Source organism: Tasmannia lanceolata, unplaced genomic scaffold (assembly GCF_043159265.1).
Source record: "Tasmannia lanceolata isolate RefF3 unplaced genomic scaffold, GAP_Taslan_0.1 ptg000003l, whole genome shotgun sequence".
NCBI classification, from domain to species: Eukaryota; Viridiplantae; Streptophyta; class Magnoliopsida; order Canellales; family Winteraceae; genus Tasmannia; species Tasmannia lanceolata.
Genome location: NW_027518680.1, coordinates 11,879,187 through 11,897,196, shown reverse-complemented (window position 1 = coordinate 11,897,196; position 18,010 = coordinate 11,879,187). Strand labels below are relative to the sequence as shown.

The following is an 18,010-nucleotide window of genomic DNA, read 5'->3' as shown; positions in this document are numbered from 1 at the left end:
TTTTATTACGTTTTTTTTTTCTTTCAATAAGTTAAGTTTACTTGAACCAATATTGGTTGTCTTCATTCAAGTGGTGTTTGGTCTGACATGCGACAGACCAGCCGCGAAATGCCTTTTGCGATGGACCCTAGCAAATCGCCTGTATTAAACTTAAACTTTTCCCAACTGTTTTTTTTTTTTGCCGGATCACCTTTTGCTAGCTATGGGCATGGTTTTAAATTTCGACTGAAACCGAAATTTGCCAAAAATTCTGTAATTTCGGAGAAAATGGCATTTAAAAAAAAATGTTACAAAATTTCGGCCCCAAATTTCGAAGCTTGATACCAAATTTCGAAATAGGTACCGAAACCGAAATTTAAAACCTTGGCTATCGGGCAGAGAAGGCGGGAGTGACAGAGACTTGAGATGATGGGAAATCCCTAAAAAATGGTGAAAGAAAACACTACTTAAATTTGGGTTTTGTCTCTCCCTGTCACCTCTTTTTTTCGAGGGCTCCCTTCACTCTAGAATTCCTCTTAAAAAAAAATCAAACGTCTGATTAGCTAATGATAAATTGATAAGATATATTTTGAAATGGGATTTTCTCGTGACCATCGCGAAAGGCATTTCACGGGCCGGCCGTCCATTCTCACCTGACGTGGCTGCTCGCTCTCTCATGCAATAATCGATCCGCAAAATGCCTTCCGCGATGGTCCTTAGCAAATCATTTTTGAAATGTGGGAAAGAATAAAACCCAGTCACCCCGATTATTTCACTCACTCCTTGTATTCATCATTCGCGATCCTCTTAAACCCTCCAAGATCAGGGGTTTTTCTAATCCCAAAACCCTAGCCTGTCAGTTTCTCTGGAACCCTAATTTTTGAGAACTTCTTCAACGATTCAAAGCAGATCGTATGCCCCCTCCAATCCATCTTCAAAACATTGCGTTAAGGTAATTCCAGAATAGATAGGAATTATTCTGTAAATAGATATGAATTTTTAGGTGATATTCTTCTGTAAATAGATAGGGATTTTATGAGAAATCATGGCATCTGCTATTGAAGATTCCTTTGAGAAACTTGAAAAAAAACATGTTCTTATGTTGATTCTCTAGTCTCATTACATTTACTTGTTGAATCTTGAGCTTCTGTTTTTGTTTTGATTGGGAAAAAAACACCAGAATATTAATTGAAATTGCGGAAAATTTACGTATGTGAACCAAATCATAGAAAAAGAAAATCTAGACAAAAAACCTATGAAGAAGTTTCAAAGAATATATTATTTTCCACAATTTTGTTTTCCCTAGATCCAAACTTGCCCTAAGGGTGCATTAGACTATAATTCTGATTATGTTTGTTTTTAGAAACAAAAATCACGTTTGGCTGATAAAATTGAGTCTAGAGACTTAGTAGAGAATCAATAGTAATACATGCTTTATAAGAGTATGATATATAAACTGCCTAAACTAGTCTGTTTGCCTTATAGCGCTAAACTTCAAAATAGAATGTATAAAATGACCAAAATGTAATGCTATAACTTAGTATGTTTCCCTACTCACGATAATATCATAATGGAAAATAAAACCAAGAGAAGAGATAAACTACAGCGTTGGAAGTTCCTCATGTATTGGCCATATTGGGAGCCCCTCTGGTAGCGATATAAAATATTCTTGAATATTTTCGATATATCAGCAAATCAGAAGAGTGAAAATATCTATATATGATATATCTGTTGGGTATTTTCAAAATAATTTATTTATTGAAAATAGAAAAAAATGATTTTTTTCAAAGTGATGCTTCCTTCTGAAATAGTATTTCCATTCGAACGACACTTGTGTTGTGAAAAAGTATTTTGATATGTATTTTAAATGAAATGGTTATTTAATTTTATAAGGGGCCTTCATGTCTATTTATCTTCTATAAAAGAAGGCTTAGGGTATTCTCGGAACTTCTTTCCTGGTAGCCTCCTTCATAAGTGGGGAAATTAAAGTCTTTAAGAGAAAGCCTTGGCTTGGTTGCCTACCTCCCATTTCTATACCTCTTTCTATTTTCTCTTTGTGTTTCTTTATTTGATTATTTGCATCTCCACCATTTGATCATTCATCATACCAATTTATCCCAACAATATCACTACACATTCCACCACCTTTTGCAAAAGGCATATACACTGACAATCCTTACATTGATTCAATCTGTTAATTATGAGCTCATAATAGATCTTTCACAATGGCAATTGTAACCTCATAACAGAGCTTTCATTAGCTCCGTAGTGTGATTGGACAATCCATCTCTGAAATCCATGCACCTAGATGATATATTGGACAATCAAGCGGTTGCACCGCACAACTCAACTCAACTCAACAAAACCTTTATGCCAAACTAGTTGGGGTCGGCTAATGAATCCTTTAAACAATCAAGCGGTGCAACCACATGACGTGAAATTGATAACTACAGTTCTAACCCGAACATATTGTTTTTTTTAATGGTAAGAAATTTTATTAAAAAAGAAGAGACTGAGGAGGTCTAAAGGGACAATAAAGCAAATACAGAGAAGAACAGAGAAAATACAACAGTAAGCCTCATCCTAGGCAATGAGAGAAGGCAGTCCAGGTGGAAGAAAATCAAATAATTCCACTCTCCTGGGAAACCCTAACTCTTGCTAGCCTGTCAGCCACATCATTAGCCGACCGCCTAACATGATTGATGGAAATCGAAGATTCCCCCACCTTGTCTTGGATTTCATCAAAATAAGGCTTCTTCGGGATTAACGTACTTATCAGCTATGGCCATGAGGCCATTCCAAAAAAAAAAAAAAAAAAAAAAACACAGCTCTGGCCATGAGATCTCGAAGAGATTTAGGGGGCTTCACTAACAGAGAGAGCTTATGGACGTGGTTGTGGATTCCCATCTTTATGGCGGCAAGGGAATGTCATGGTTGACATCCTTGATCTGCGATAGCTCAGTGTTGAACCATCTTATGTAGTCCCTTAGGGTCTCGTTCTTATCCTGCCTAAGGGCTATGAGGGAATCGATAGTCTTTTGATGAGGACGGTTGTTGGCGAAGTACGCAATGAACTCACGATCGAGCTCCTGGAATGAGGCAATGGAGTTTAGCCGCAGTCTGGAGTACCATTTTTTTGCCGATCTCTTCAGGATGGAGAAGGCCTTACACATGACCCCGTCTGAAGCACCGTGAAGTTCCATGGTTCAATGGAAAGATGAGGATCTGTGGTGCCATCATAATACTCAAGGCGGGGCATCTTAAAGTTCGGATCCATTCGAGCCGACGCAATTTCCGCATTAAATGGGGAAGCGATCTCGGCCTCCCACTTATCAAGGAGATCTCTGTTCTTCGGTCCGTTGATCTTCTGCTGCACCTCCTGGAGTTGACGTTGAAGATTTACAATCAGTGGATCTACTGGGATAGGGTGAGCTGTAGCCAGATCTGGTGCTACAGGGTTAGCGGGGGCCAGATCGATTGTAGCTTCGTTATGGGCTGAGGGATTAGTTGCCGCGTCATGATTTGGTAGTGGTGCAGGACTTGTCACGGAGGCAGACGGCACGAGGTCCCTCGGAGGACGGATATTATGAGGATTTCTCTCAGGAGGGTCTCGTTTTTCCTCGTCTCACTCAATGGGTAGACCTGGCAAACGGGCGGGCCGGGCCGGATTTGACCCGGCCCGTACGGGTCCGGGTCAAACGGGCCGGGTCAAAGTGACCCGGAAAATTTTACGGGTCGCGGACCTTGGACCCACACCCGGCCCGTACGGGCCGGGTTGACCCGCGGGTCACCCGGGTTTTTTGCCTTTTTTTACACGCTTTCTGTTATTTTTTTCCCTGTTTTTATGCCTACATTTTTCCTATTTTTTACACACTGTAATAGGATGATCCAAACCGTCCATGTGATGGGCAATGACATAAATAGGTTCAACCCAAAAAATCATTTCCATAGGATGATCCTAGCCCTCTAATCTATGTAGGAATCGCATATTATTATTTATGGAAACCTCTACAGATTGGAGGGCTAGGATCATCCTATGGAAATCAATCATAGGATTTTTAGTTTTTTACCCATGTTTTATCCATTGTAATAAAAAAGACAAATATCCATCCATTGTAATAAAAAAGACAAATATACATCCATAAAATGATTATCAAAAGACAAACAGCCCCTGTTTAGCACCCAACCATCCATTGTAATAAAAAAGACAAATATCCATCCATAAAATGATTATCAAAAGACAAACAGCCCCTGTTTAGCTCCTGTTTTAGCACCTGAAACAGGGGCTGTTTAGCCTCTGTTTAGACCCTGTTGGCCCCTGTTTTGGCGCATGTTTAGCCCCTGTTTTGGCCGCTGTTTTGGCCCCTGTTTTAGTCCCTGTTTAGCCTATGTTGGCCCCTGTTTTAGACACCCACAAAATGAATTTTACAAACAATGAAACAGAAAAGTTCACAAAGTGAAGTCACATCTTTAAGCCGCATTTAAATTATCATACTCCTAAAGCTTTCGCCAATGGTCTTGTTGAAACCTATCCAAGGCATGCTACTCATGGTATAGTTCCTGTGAACAAAAATAGGCATTTACAATACATGATGAAGGGCCATATGAACACAATACATCATTGTTATCATCAATATAACTATATAACTAAATATTTTACCTGCAACTTCCAAGGCATTAGTGGTAGTGGATTCTCTCGACACCGACGCCAACAGGTTCTTGGATAATGGCACCACTAGTTGCTCATCACTTGGATCATCGCCTGCATTTACCAAATACAAATAATTAATTTATTAAAATACATAAGAAGAATATGATTAAATATTATTTGTGTACTGTAAATCAAATATTGCAACTTACTTTCTATTTCATAACCAAACAACCAATTTCTAGAGCAAATCACCGCTTGGGCATTTTCCGGTCGAATTGAAGTTCGGTATTTGGTGAGAACTTTGGCTCCAATACTAAAAGCCGACTCCGAAGCAACGGTTGTTATGGGGATGCTCATGAGATCACGCGCCAATATAGATAGAACGGGATACCTCGCATGGTTGTCTCTCCAATACACTAAAATATCCATGTTTGCATAGTGTTTGCGATCGAACTTTGGCTCTTCCAAATAGAGGTCTAGTTCGGACTTTTTTGCGCTACTATTTCCACCATCATATTCATAATAATCAAATTCCTACATTATTAAGATATGAAAGTCAATAATAAATTAATAATACACAAAATTTAAAAAGAAACTACCACAAGTGTTTAGGGGGAAAAGAAAACTTACACTAATGTTGTCATCGTTGTTACTACCGCCCCTATTTTCCACCAAAGAATGGTTCGGAGTTACCACGGGACATTTGGTAACATATTCTTGAAAAAGATAAGTCAATGAACTTCGAACAATATCCACCTTCACCTTGTGATTGTCTTCATCAATCTTCTTATAGCAAAATTCTACAAGATTCATCTTGAAGCGAGGGTCAAGCACAACGGCCATAGCAAGCACAACACTATAAGAGTCCCAATACTTTAGAAACTTTGGTTTCATTTCTTGTGCCATGCTACTAATAACAGTATCAACACTCTCTATCTCTTCATTTAGGCGCAAATGAATTTTCCACACACATTGGAAATATAAATTCGCTGTTGGATACTCGGAACCCGATAAGAGAGTTGTAATATCAAAAAATGGCTTCAAGAATTTGTGCATTTTCTCCCCCCTTTCCCATTCATCTCTTGTTGGACAATACTTGTAACCCGGTTCCATCAAAGCATAATGTGCAAAAGCCTCACGATGTTTGAGGGCACTCTCAAGCATTAAGAAAGTGGCATTCCATCTTGTCGGTACATCCATGCGCAAACCCATTGACCCCGTCACTCCCACTACTTCACAACACTCCGCAAATTTCACTAATCTACCCTCGGATCCTTTAACAAATTTAACACTTTCTCGGATCTTGTTTAATGCAATATTAGCCACATTCAAACCATCTTGAACAATGAGGTTCAAAATATGAGCCGAACATCTTATATGGAAAAAACTACCTTCACATACTAAAGCTCTTTGAACTCGAAGTTGGCTCTTTAAGATTTCAACCAAAGTGTTGCAACTAGATGCATTATCCAAAGTTAGAGAAAAATTTTTCTTTTCGATCCCCCATTCCTTTAAGAATTGAAATATCTTCTCCGACAAAAGAACACCACTATGAGGTGGAGGTAAGTGGCAAAAATTGAGAATCCTACTTTTTAAATTCCACTTCTCATCAACATAGTGAGCGGTGAGGCAAATATAACCCTCGGTCGTACAAGATGTCCATACGTCGGATGTGAGACATATCCTACCGGGAACCCTCTCCAAAGCAAGTTTGAGTTTTTCTTTCTCTCTCTTATATATTTTCAAACAATCGGCTTTGGCGGTATTTCTACAATATGGTTTCACATCATGATTTAGATACGTGTGAACATCCCTAGTGCCTTCATGCTCTACCATTGAGAAAGAGTAGTTATGTTTCATTATTGAAATGGCCACCTTCTCACGATATGTCTCTTGACATAATTTTTTACCCCTCAATTGCATTTCATTACTTAAATGCATCTGTACTACATCCATATTTTCACGTTTTGGACACTTGGAGTAGTGCTCTATTAAATTCTTTGTCCCATGACTACTACTACCAACGGCATAACTTTTACTACACGACTTACATCTTGCCCTTTCTTTCTTGTTCTCGTCAAAGTATGATTCATATTCATCCCAAATTATTGCTCTACGCTTCTTACAAACTCTACTTGCAGTACTATCATTAAGAAAATTCTCATTATCATCATTTACATCTACGGGGGTACTCATATTCAGTGACAGACATTAATGATCAAAGGAGAAGCTGCATTATCGAAAAAAAAAAAAGAAAAAAAAAAAAGTGAACATCAATAGAAGCAAGATAGAGTCGCCAAGATAGACTTGCCAAGATATAAAGTAATAACAATAACAATTAAAGAAGCCCCAAAGACGACATGGAATGGGGCTAGAACAAATGTTATCAAAACAATAAAAAAACAATTAAATGACAATTGAGATATCACATGTAAATAAACCAAAACAACCACTCTCTTGTGTAAATTGAAGCAGCCGCTCTCTTGTGTAAATTGAAGCAACCACTCACATGTAAAAAAATTCCAGCAAAAATATTTTTTTTTCTTGTAATCCAAACAGGGCCTTAATGAAAATGTAGAGAAATTGCAATCAATACAGAAACTTATGTGAGATACCTTCTCAGAATAGTGACAGGCAACACAGGATCCAGCAAGGGAACATTCAAAGGACGCGTTCCCTTTTGTTTCCCTAAAACTCAGCATCGATCTACGCTGAGATCCCCTTTCTTCAACATCTTTTCCCCTGCAATTCCACAATATCTTTTTAGTAAAATCAACCATCAAAATCCATCAGAAAATTTCTCTCTCTCTCTCTCTCTCTGACCTTAGGGTTTGTGTTTGCGTGTGGGCGTGTGTGCTATAGCAAATGGAATGGCAATATGATTTTTCCTTCTCGATAGCCCGGGTTGCTATTGGAAGGAAAAAAGAAGCAAAATAATCCCAAAAAAGGAAAATCACAGAAAGAAATCAGAGATTGAAGAATGGTATTTAGATGAAATTTCGAAACCAAAGCGACCATTGTAAAAGAAATATTGAAACCAAATTGAAGAATAAAAAATATCCAATCCAAGAAGAAGGGGTTGCTATAGAAAGGGGAAAAAATCAAAAGAAACCCAAAATAGAAATATTGAAACCTAATCAAAGAATAAAAAATTTCCAGTCCAAGAAGCAGAGGTTGCTACAGGAAATGGGAAAAGAAAAAAAAATCAAAAGATGCCCAAAAAAGGAAAATCACATAAAGACGTCAAAGTAAGGAATAATCAAAGATTGAACGGAGAAATCAAAGAAGGAAACCCAGAAAAGGAAAATCAAAGATTGATTCAAATTGGATTGTGAGTCTGTGACCCAGACTCTGAAAGTATGATGCATAAAGTACTCTGAAAAGAATTTGAGCATATTGGAATCAAAACATAGATGGACCCCTTCACACCCATAGAATAAATCAATAAAATGGAAAATGGAGAGTTGGGGTCCTTGGTGTTTAAACGAATTGTTTGGATCGTGAGATTAGTGGAGCCCACTTTGGTGTTTAAATCCATAACTGTAACTCTGTAAGGAAGACTCCCACATTGCAAAATGCCCACTTTTTAGCAGATTTTGTCTTCATTCACGAGAGAGAGAGAGAGAGAGAGAGAGAGAGAGAGAGAGAGAGAGAGAGCCGTACCTGTGGAGAGGTGGCGACGCCGCGCCGCCGCGACGCTTCTGGAGGTTGAAGAAGAAGAGAAGAAACCCAAAACTCCAAAAGAAACGACCTGTTTTTTGACCTGTTTTTTTTTTTTTTTGTGAAAGTGAGACTTTATAACTTTATAAGGGAAAAAAAAAACGACATTATTTTTTATGTTTAGTTTTTTACGAGCACCCGCGGGCACCCGCGGGTCCACCCGGACCCGCGCAGTTTTGACGGGCCGGGTTGACCCGCGGGTCACGATAGAAACGGGTCACAACATCTTGACCCGGACCCGGAATTTACGGGCGGGCCGGGTCAACCCGCGGGTCCGGGTCAATTTTTGCCAGGTCTATCAATGGGTATGGGCTGCATTTTGGGAAACTGCGACATAGACTGAGGAGGAACGGTGCGTGGTTCGACCGGGAGAGTTCTCATGTTGCATATGAGGAATTGCAACGTCTCCGTCATGCCCCTTCTCTGACGAGACAAATTGTTGAATTGCTCCATGGTAGGTCTGGCCAGCAATGGTGTGGTGGACAATGGAGACTCTTCCACTTGTGGAAGCTGGTTTGCTCCTGGCGGAGGAACTCGTGTTAAATCAGAGCCTTGATTGGTCCGGCTCCTTATAACGATGTTGCTTGGCTGACGATTTGTGGCGTTCTTCATCTTAAATTTCAAGGAGTCACACAGTCGGCGCCAATCTGTTGATACCGAAATCTGGTTCCACGATCAATGGAGGGTAGAGCTCCAATCTGTCATATACCTATGTTCACAGGAAATGCGTTAGGGGTCTTGGCGTTGTGACTCCGGGAGACCACTCCGATGCTCAAGTTAGAAATCGGCACACCGGAGAGAAAACCAAGCAATATGAGAACAGAGAAGCAAAGTGTAATGCTTGAGTGCTGGTGAAGATGCATACCTTTGAGCGTGGGGGCCTACTTATAGGAGAGGAGTCCAAGGCAGTTTAGGATACTTGCCTTTGTGTGAGTTTTCCCTCATTGGTCGACTTCCCATGGAGTTAGTTTCCATGTCTATCTTGATAAGTACCAGGTTTCCTAATGGGAACAGGTTTCTAAGTTGGTCGACTGACCTTATGAGGAGGTAGCTGTTTTTAATAGGGACTTCCCCTTTGGAGCGCTTTCCCGCTTAAGCGGTGTTGCTAATTCAGAAAAACGGAGAACCCCACTTGCACTCGTAATCTTGAGAGGCAAGTTCGGTTTCCTATTTTACCCAAGTGCCAAGCGTAGTGTGCTCGTAGGAGGAGCGGATTTTACCCCTAACAGTTAGGTACCTAAATTTGGTATTTGAGATGCAACCACATCATGTGTTCGAGTCACTGAATGGGAATTTGTGGAGAGCACTACCTATAAAGGACTAACTGGAAAGAAGGCTAGAGTGAAAGCCGTCAGAGTGATGTTACCACAAAGTGTGCTGCCGCAGATACCTATGGAAAGGGCTACTTGGAAAAAGGCTAGTGAAAGTCGTCACTGAGCCGAGGACAGCGGATGCAGAAACGTGGTGGATTGTAACGGTCCTAATTGGGGCCTGCCTAGGTATGGGACTAGGTGACAACCAACCTTATAGGGTACAGGTTTAAAAGGTCTAGCTTTTACGCGTTCCATCAGCTTGGGGGCCTTTGAAGTACATAACAAGTGTATTCAAAGATTGCAACGAACATTAATGCACCATAGACGTGATCCCTTCACAACAATGTGGTTGTTAGGAAGAAGGCTTGGTAAAATGCGTGCTTTTCCTATCCTGTTAAAGCTGAATAAATGCCTTCTCCGTCCCTGTAGGGCTGACATCTCCACCAGGAAAGATGTAGCCATTAGATGTTGATGGATTCGTGGGAAATTGGTCATGGGTAAGCTCCTTCGTGGCTCTGTTTACATCATCCTTTTGTCCCTTTCTGAACTATCTAATGACGAGAGAAGAAAAAAGGTTTGCGTATTTGATACAAATGTATAGCAACATGTTCGTGATTTCTAAAAAATAGGCTCTAGAAAAAGATTTTGGTGTAATTTTCTGTCAATAACGATAACAAGAAGTTGTGTACAAAGAAACATGTAGAGAAAATTGCAGTAGACTTCATTAAATTCCTTGTTTTTAAAAGCAAGACATATGACATGGTTGTAATTTCTAGTTGTTCTCTATAAAGGGATTTCAATCGATATTTTTGTAGATAAATGAACAAGAAGCTATACTATATTTTATTCCACATGCAAAACAAATGTGTTGTAGAACATATTGTATACTCCCCCAATACCTAATTTTCAAGTTTCACCTGTTTGAGAAAATGCTCGTTCGAAATTAGTCTCATTTCTTTAAATTTCTCGTCTCTTAAGACATTTTTTCCTGCCCACGTTTCACTCGAAGTACCCAATCAAAAAAGAAGCCACAAGTTAGGCAAATGAACTTTCCCACTCCAAAGGAGGGTGTTTGATTGTGGCAAAGTGATTTTTCTTTTTGCCACTGGTTTTTTCTCATAAGTTAATTCATTTCACCTGTTCGAGAAAATGTCTATTACACAATTAGTTTCGTCAATTGTTTCCAAAGGTACGGACTGGCGCCGATTTTTCTCTTAAAAAAATTTATTCTAGTTAAGTATGGCCTCTTGAAGTATTCATATGTGTTATCCTTGGGAATCATACATTAAGGCCATGTTTGGCAACCATGAAACTTTTTTCCATGGAATGTTAGTTTATCAAGCGGTAAGAGATGTTATTACAACCGTGTTCATTTTAGTGTTCCTTTTGTTGGGAATTCTATTCAATTATTGAGGAGTTATATTCATTCCTAACAGTCAGAGAGCGAGTACTAGGAGTAAACTTTTAGTCATAATGTATTTTTATCCTCTAGGTTTGGTTGTATTGTATTGATCATGAATGTAGGTTACATGTTTATTAATAAAAGTCTTTATTTCTGTTTGAAGCCTCATGCAGATTGCCAAGAATTAGAGTGGTTAGTAATTTTTACAGCTTCCCCATCTTGCTTTATATATCCCTCTTCAAGCACTTCCAAAAGCCTAGCGATGGATGTGATCTCCCAATCAAAAAGATTTCTTCTAAATAACGGATTCCAAACCACCTTACCTCCCCCTTTTTTCCATGTGGTCCTTTACAAACCCATCCTTGTTTACTGCCATTACGAACAACTCCAGAAACATGTCTTTGAGAGTCTGATTCGAATACCATTTGTCCAACGAAAACCGAATCCTATCCCCTTCATACACTCTAAACCTGATGCCAGCCTCAAACAAATGTCTAAAGCTTAGGATGTCCCTCCAAATTGTCCTGCCCAAGCGTCTGAACCTATCCTCTGATACCCAGTGACCTGGAGAAGCACCGAGAGACTTCACTGTAAAGTCTTTCTACCATCAACTAGTGCTATGCCTCGTGTATGCAAAAATCGCCAAAGTGTGGACAATCCAAGCTTCTCCTAGAGTCGGTGTCTTTGGATGGCCGGCTTGTCTTGGAAGGCTTAAGACGGTGGATTTCTTGAGAAAGAGGAAAATGATAATCATAGATCATTGTGCCTTATCCATAGAGGCGGGAGAATCAGCTAGATGCCTTCTTCTTCATTGCAAAGTGGCTAAGGAGGTTTGGAGCAAGCTTCTAAATCGGTTTGAAATACATTGGGTTTTCGTTGACACCCTCATCAAGCTCCTTCATGGGTGGTCGATGGTCCCTTGGAAGAAAAAACGGGAAAATTTTGTGGAATGTTTCTCTACTAGCTACAATTTGGGTCCTTTGGAAGAAAAGAAACGCGAGACTATTCAAAGGGTATTCGAGGGGCCCCGCATTCCTATTCATTAAAGTAATCTCCCTTACAATCTCTTTGGTGAAATCTCTTCCATTTTTCAGATTTGTATCCGCATATGACCATTGGGAATGTTGGAAAGAAGTATATTGGAGTGTGGAAAAGAAGTAAAAAGTAGCCCAAAATTGGGATCTTCCGCCAACCGGCTTCCTCAAGTTAAATTTTGATGAATCAAGTATGGGTAATCCGGGCCCGGCCGGAATTGGGGGGGGGGGGGTGGTTAAAAAATGATTAAGGGGAAATAGTATGAGCATTTGCGGGACCTATTGGGGAGGCGGATGCTACGGAGGCCGAGGTTCGTGCAGCTCATCAGGGCAGTAAACATTTGGCATCAAATAGAGTGGGGAGTGTGGTGGTTGAGGGGGACACCTTAAATGTCATTAAGTGGCTAAAAGGGGTCCAAAAGCATCCTTGGAGGTTCGATAGATTCTTTGATGAGATGTTCGTTTGTATGAGGTCTTCATCATTAGTTTTTAAGCATGTTCGTTGATCGGCAAATGAGGGGGCGGATAGCTTGGCTGGATTAGGGGTGTCAAAAGAGTCTTTGGCTTTATTTGACTCTCTTCCCCCGTGACTCTCTGTTGTAGTTTTTTGTATTTTTCCGCTTCTTTGTTGCTTTCCTCTTTTGTATTTTGACCATCTTGGTCTCATTTGCGATAAAATCGGCGATCATTCAAATTTTTTTTTACATCTTCTCTTATTATTTTAGATTTGATGTTTATAATTATAATTGATGGGGTTTTGTGACGATTTCTAATGAATTTGTTTATGAAATAGATATTTTTGTTAGATTAGTCATAGAATAGGAAAGATGGATTGTAAAACCTGTAACTTCATGCTTTTGCCACAGGTTATCAGCCTGGAGTTATGAACTATCATTCCTATGCTTTACATATTAAAATAAGAAAAATCATTAGCAGTGGTAATCTAGTATGACCTTCTAAGGTTGGTTCATACACCTAGGCCATGTTTGGCAGCAGTGACAGTTTTTTCCATGGAATGCTAATTTATCAAGTGGTGGGAGAGGGACAATGAGGGTGGGAGAGGGAGAGAATCGAGAAGGCATGAGTGAGGAGAGGGTGAGAAATAGCTGAAAAACGGGGCAAAGAAAAACTCTAGTCCCAATAGAGTTTTTTGTTTTCCTTATATTTCAGCCACTTCACACCATTGTCTCACTCATGCCCTCCCAATTCTTTCCCTCTCCCAGTTTCCTCAGCCCTCTCTCTACACATGGTAAGCTCATATTCTATGAAAAAAGGTTTCTTGGTTGCCAAACACGTCCTAATAACAGTGATGCAACTTCTTTCTCATGCTATTTTCGATTGGAGAAAAATCATGGGTTCCTAAGTTCATGCAATTTGATATTTTATTGGTGCACCAAGCTGCACAATGCATCCTTGTGATATTAAATTTGGTTCGTTCTTCCTTTTCCTTTTTTTTATATCATTTTTAATCTCTTTGATTTTTTAATATGAAATTTCAATAACCTATAGTTTTTTTTATTGTTACAGATGAATGATTTAAATTTACAAAATAAGAAACATCCAAGCAATACATGCTTCTTAAATCAACATAATGTTTTGGCTGAAAATTTTATTATAGTTCACTGCAACATGTTGTATGTTAGGCTATGATTCTGAATTTTTTCGTATGCCATGCTAAAGATTTCTTCATGAGTGAAGTGGTCTAAATTCATGTAGAATGCAATTGAGTCTTTACTATAGTGGTAAATATTCAAGGTTTAAACTTTGTGCTCCTCAATAATGTTCGCATTCCAAAAAAAAGAAAAAGAAAAATCATCCATATCTCAAGAAGGAAAAAAACAAAATTGTCTTATAATAGACATATCATTCTAAAGGAAGTCATTTACTCATGGCACTTCGGCGTGCTTGGTTTTATCCACTGCCACTAACAAATCCTACCCTGCTTTTTTTTTGTGAACTGAACAAATCCTACCGTGCTAACAAATTCTTTATGAATGAATTGGGTGAATTGATGTCAAGCAGAAGTTGAGGCTTTGCTTTGTTGTAGAGGTGATTATCTCGAGTGTGTAACTGTGAATTCAGGGATTCAAACTTCATGCTTAGCAATTATAAACCCAATCCGCTCCTTTTTTTCTACAGTTGGGATCCTATTCTTTTCCTTCTGCCTTAAGATTAATGTTCCAAGTAGTAGCTAAGACATCATGTAGAACATGTGCTGTTTTATTTATAGATATGAAACGACCAGTTACTCCAAAAGCGTAAGCTGTTGGGGAAGGCGTTATATATTCTTTTATACTTTGACACTCCCCCTCATGTGTGGCCCCTCTTTCTTTGGGTTGGCCTACACGTGGCACATGTGGCCCCACTTTTGGGTTTACCATTGCATGTGAATTTTTGACATCAAGGAGGTTTGAACTCAGGACCTTTGCACTGTGGCGTTTTGGATCCGAGAAAAATGCACTGTGGCGCAATATCATTGGGGGGGAAATACGGAGTAATTGGGGAGACTGAATGTGCCGGGAGCGGGTTCTGGAGTCTAGAACTCTATTAGTTCTGTTCGGGAAGCTTTCGTACCTCATGCCCGATTTAAAGTTGGGGAAGGTATGAATTAACGTTTCTGGCTGGATGTTTGGCTTGGTAGGCAAGCATTAATGGAGAGATTTCCGGATTTGTACCGGCTGGCAATTAACCTTCAAGCTTCGATGGCTGAAAATTATAGTTGAAGGGGTGAGTCCGGGAAATTAGTGTGGGACATTAAGTTGCGGAGAAATCTTAAAGATGTTGAACTAAACAGCTACACAGATCTTCTTTGCCTTCTTGAGGACTGTTACTTACTACCGTATGAGGAGGATGGAATTTTGTCACAACCGGATTCGAAGGGTGGGTTTTCGGTTCGTTCGTTCTATCAACAACTTAGTAACGAGGAAGGCGATGATTCCCGTTGTAAACAAATATGGCGTCTATCAATACCGCCTTGGATTTTGGCCTTTGCCTGGACTGTATTGCATAAGTGTATCAACACTTACGAACGTTTACAGCAACACTGTTTTCAGCTTGCCAGTAGGAGCGTTCTTTGCTGTGAGGCGGAGGAGACCATCGACCACTTATTTTTGCATTGCTCGTACTCGTATCATATATGGAATGCTATGTTCAGGTTTTTTGGGGTCCCATGGGCAAATCAGAAGGAAATTACTGACACTATCTTGAACTGGTGGAGTGCTTTTCACGACTGTCTGGGTGAACATTTATGGAAGGCTTTACCGTTTGCAGTTATATGGCACTAATGGAAGGAACGAAATAACAGGGTATTCTCCGATAAAGCTAGGCATTGGAGGCACATTACCCTCGACATATGGCTATCTCTCATTGCATGGGCAAAGGCTAAAGGAAAACTAATTTACTCCACAGGCATTGCATTAAGAAAATGGAACGTTCTGATACACGAGAGAATATCTCGGGCTTCTTTTACCCCGCAATGGATCGCTCCTGCGAAGGGATGGTTAAAGCTTAATTTTGATGGGAGTTCTTTTGGAAATCCCGGGCCGGCTGGCTTTGGCGGTCTAATCCGTGACTCCACAGGCAGAACAATAATGTCGTACTCTCGACCAGCGGCTACATGTGACGCTAACGAGGCTGAGGCGAGGGGACTGCTTTTTGGGTTTCGATGCTATGCTAACCATAATATGGGTCCATTGATAGTGGAGGGGGACTCTTCGAATGTTATTGCTTGGGCCGGGAATCAAGGCGGTGGGCCGTGGAGATTAAACTTCATCATCGATGAAATTCGGGACCTTGTGAGGCGTATTCATCCAACTCTCGTACATCGTAGTAGAACGGCCAACTCTTCGGCTGATACTTTGGCCAGGGAGGGAGTAGTCGCTGCGGGAATAAATGTCACTTGTAGTGATTCTTTGGTTACACTGTAGACATTTTGTGTCTTTGATACTGTTTCTGTAATGGGACATCTTGTCCCTGATTTTCATCAATAAAATTTTGTTAATTTTCCAAAAAAAAAAAAACAAAAAACTCAGGACCTTTGCTCTGAACCATGTGAAACGACCAGTTACTCCAAAAGCTTAAGCTGTTGGAGAAGGCGTTATTTATTCTTCTATACTTTGACAATAGACTTTTGGGTTTTTCAATTCATAATGAGCTTCTTACATAAATAATCATTTTGCATTTTCAGATGAAGATGAGCATTCTGTTGATAAGCTAACATTTCTGTACCTAACAAACCAGTGAAAGTGTGCATGCTGAATTCTATTGAATATGCTACGAAAACAAACCATCAGAGTTTATAGAAGCTACTAAATCTGCAAGTAATTCAATTTTTTTCTAGATGGAGGTATCATGGACTCATGGTTGAAGGCGCTGTAGAGGAGACCCATCTTGCTTCTGATAATTCCATTTAATTTTCAGGGTCGTAGCTTTGCCTCTGTCCCACAATCTAGCATGGGTGCCTGGCGATGGTTGATGGGCCTCCACCCCGCAGTCACCCTCCCCAAAGGAGCCCACCTTTTCAGGTAACTATTTTTTAACTACTTATTTTTAAAGTTCTTTAATCTTTAGCGGCTAAGTTTTAGCCATAACCTAGAATGATTGTTGGTCTATCCTTGAAATCTCTTATCCCAAATTTGATTTGTTCTTTTTAAATCCTTGACACAAAATTATCCATCTCTAGAATTCCCTATCCCGAAATTAATATTATCTCAATTCTTTAACCCATAGTTGATTTGTCTATATTATTCCTTGACCCAGCGTTATTTATCTCTACAATTCCTTATCCCAGAATTAATTCTTTCTCAATTCCTTACATCGGAATCGGTTCATCTTGTAATTTCTTATTCTTAAATTTCCCTAATCGATCATTCCCTCTCTCGATATGATGAATCCTAGCCCTGAGCTATAGTTTTAGGTGGCGGGTGAAAAGAGAATAAACTTGGTTGTTTTCAAAAGATTTTAGCCACGAGCTTATATTTGTTTTCACTCCTCATCCCAGTTTGACCAATCCCCAAGAAAAATGCAATTCTCTAATAAGCCTAATCTTCTGAACCAAATTACATATTCAATTAAGCACCAATCTTTCAACTCTTAGCCATATTTTCTTACGTGTGGATATTTGCAAAATATTTTATTTTTTAAAGTTTAAAAATGACTGTTTTCAATGCGACTTGTTTTTGTGACATGGTATTTCCATTCAAAAGACACTTTTTAATGTGGAAAGGCATTTTGATTATTCAAAAGAGTTATTTCAAATGAACGGGTACTTTCATTTGAAAGGTTGCCTTCGTGTCCTTTTGTCTTCTATAATAGAAGGCTTAGGTTCTCATTTTCGACATGATTCTCTCCTCTTTCACTCTTCTATTTTTTCCTCCAACTGCGGGCATACTGGTTGTCTTTAACTCCGGGTGGCGTAAGCATTGTATGCTCTGAACTTATTTCTTGGTAGCCACCTTCATAAGTGGGGAAATTGAAGTCTATAAGAGAAAGCTTTGGCTTGCCTTGCCCACCTCCCATTTCTAACCCGCATTCTATTTTTTTCTTTGTGTTTCTCTTTGCGTTTCTTTGATTATTTGCATCTCCACCATTTGATCATTCATCGCACCAATTTGTCCCAACATCTTCTGTCCTAAACCATTGACCAGAGTCAATTTTTAGCAAGAATTAATATGCATTTACATTGCATGCAATTAATATGCATTTACATTGCATGCATGACATGCATCATAGTTTTCAAAACAAGCATGATTGCTTTTTATTATTTTATTCCCAGCAAGATGAAAGCAAATTCATTGGGATTTGGTAGCCTCCAGGTGACCAACAGGGTGGAGGTAAAACCATACAAAGTTTAATTATCCCCAGCTTCCTTTGTCTTAAGAAAGAAAGTCTCTAAACTTCAAATATCCACCAA

General features: G+C 39.5%; 1 protein-coding gene and 1 long non-coding RNA gene across 2 annotated transcripts; one reads left to right on the top strand and one right to left on the bottom strand.

Moving 5' to 3' along the window:
* The first annotated feature begins 607 nt into the window (after positions 1 to 607).
* Positions 608 to 18,010, top strand: LOC143861267 (uncharacterized). The gene is made up of 3 exons (XR_013239945.1): positions 608 to 931; positions 16,519 to 16,622; positions 17,873 to 18,010. It is a non-coding gene; the product is annotated as an uncharacterized LOC143861267 (long non-coding RNA).
* Positions 4,140 to 8,962, bottom strand: LOC143858706 (uncharacterized). The gene is made up of 6 exons (XM_077369426.1): positions 8,641 to 8,962; positions 8,294 to 8,393; positions 7,246 to 7,372; positions 4,840 to 5,164; positions 4,640 to 4,741; positions 4,140 to 4,539 (listed from the first exon to the last, which is right to left on the bottom strand). The coding sequence occupies exons 1-6, from the start codon at positions 8,960 to 8,962 to the stop codon at positions 4,526 to 4,528; spliced, it is 990 nt and encodes a 329-aa protein (XP_077225541.1). The 3' UTR covers positions 4,140 to 4,525.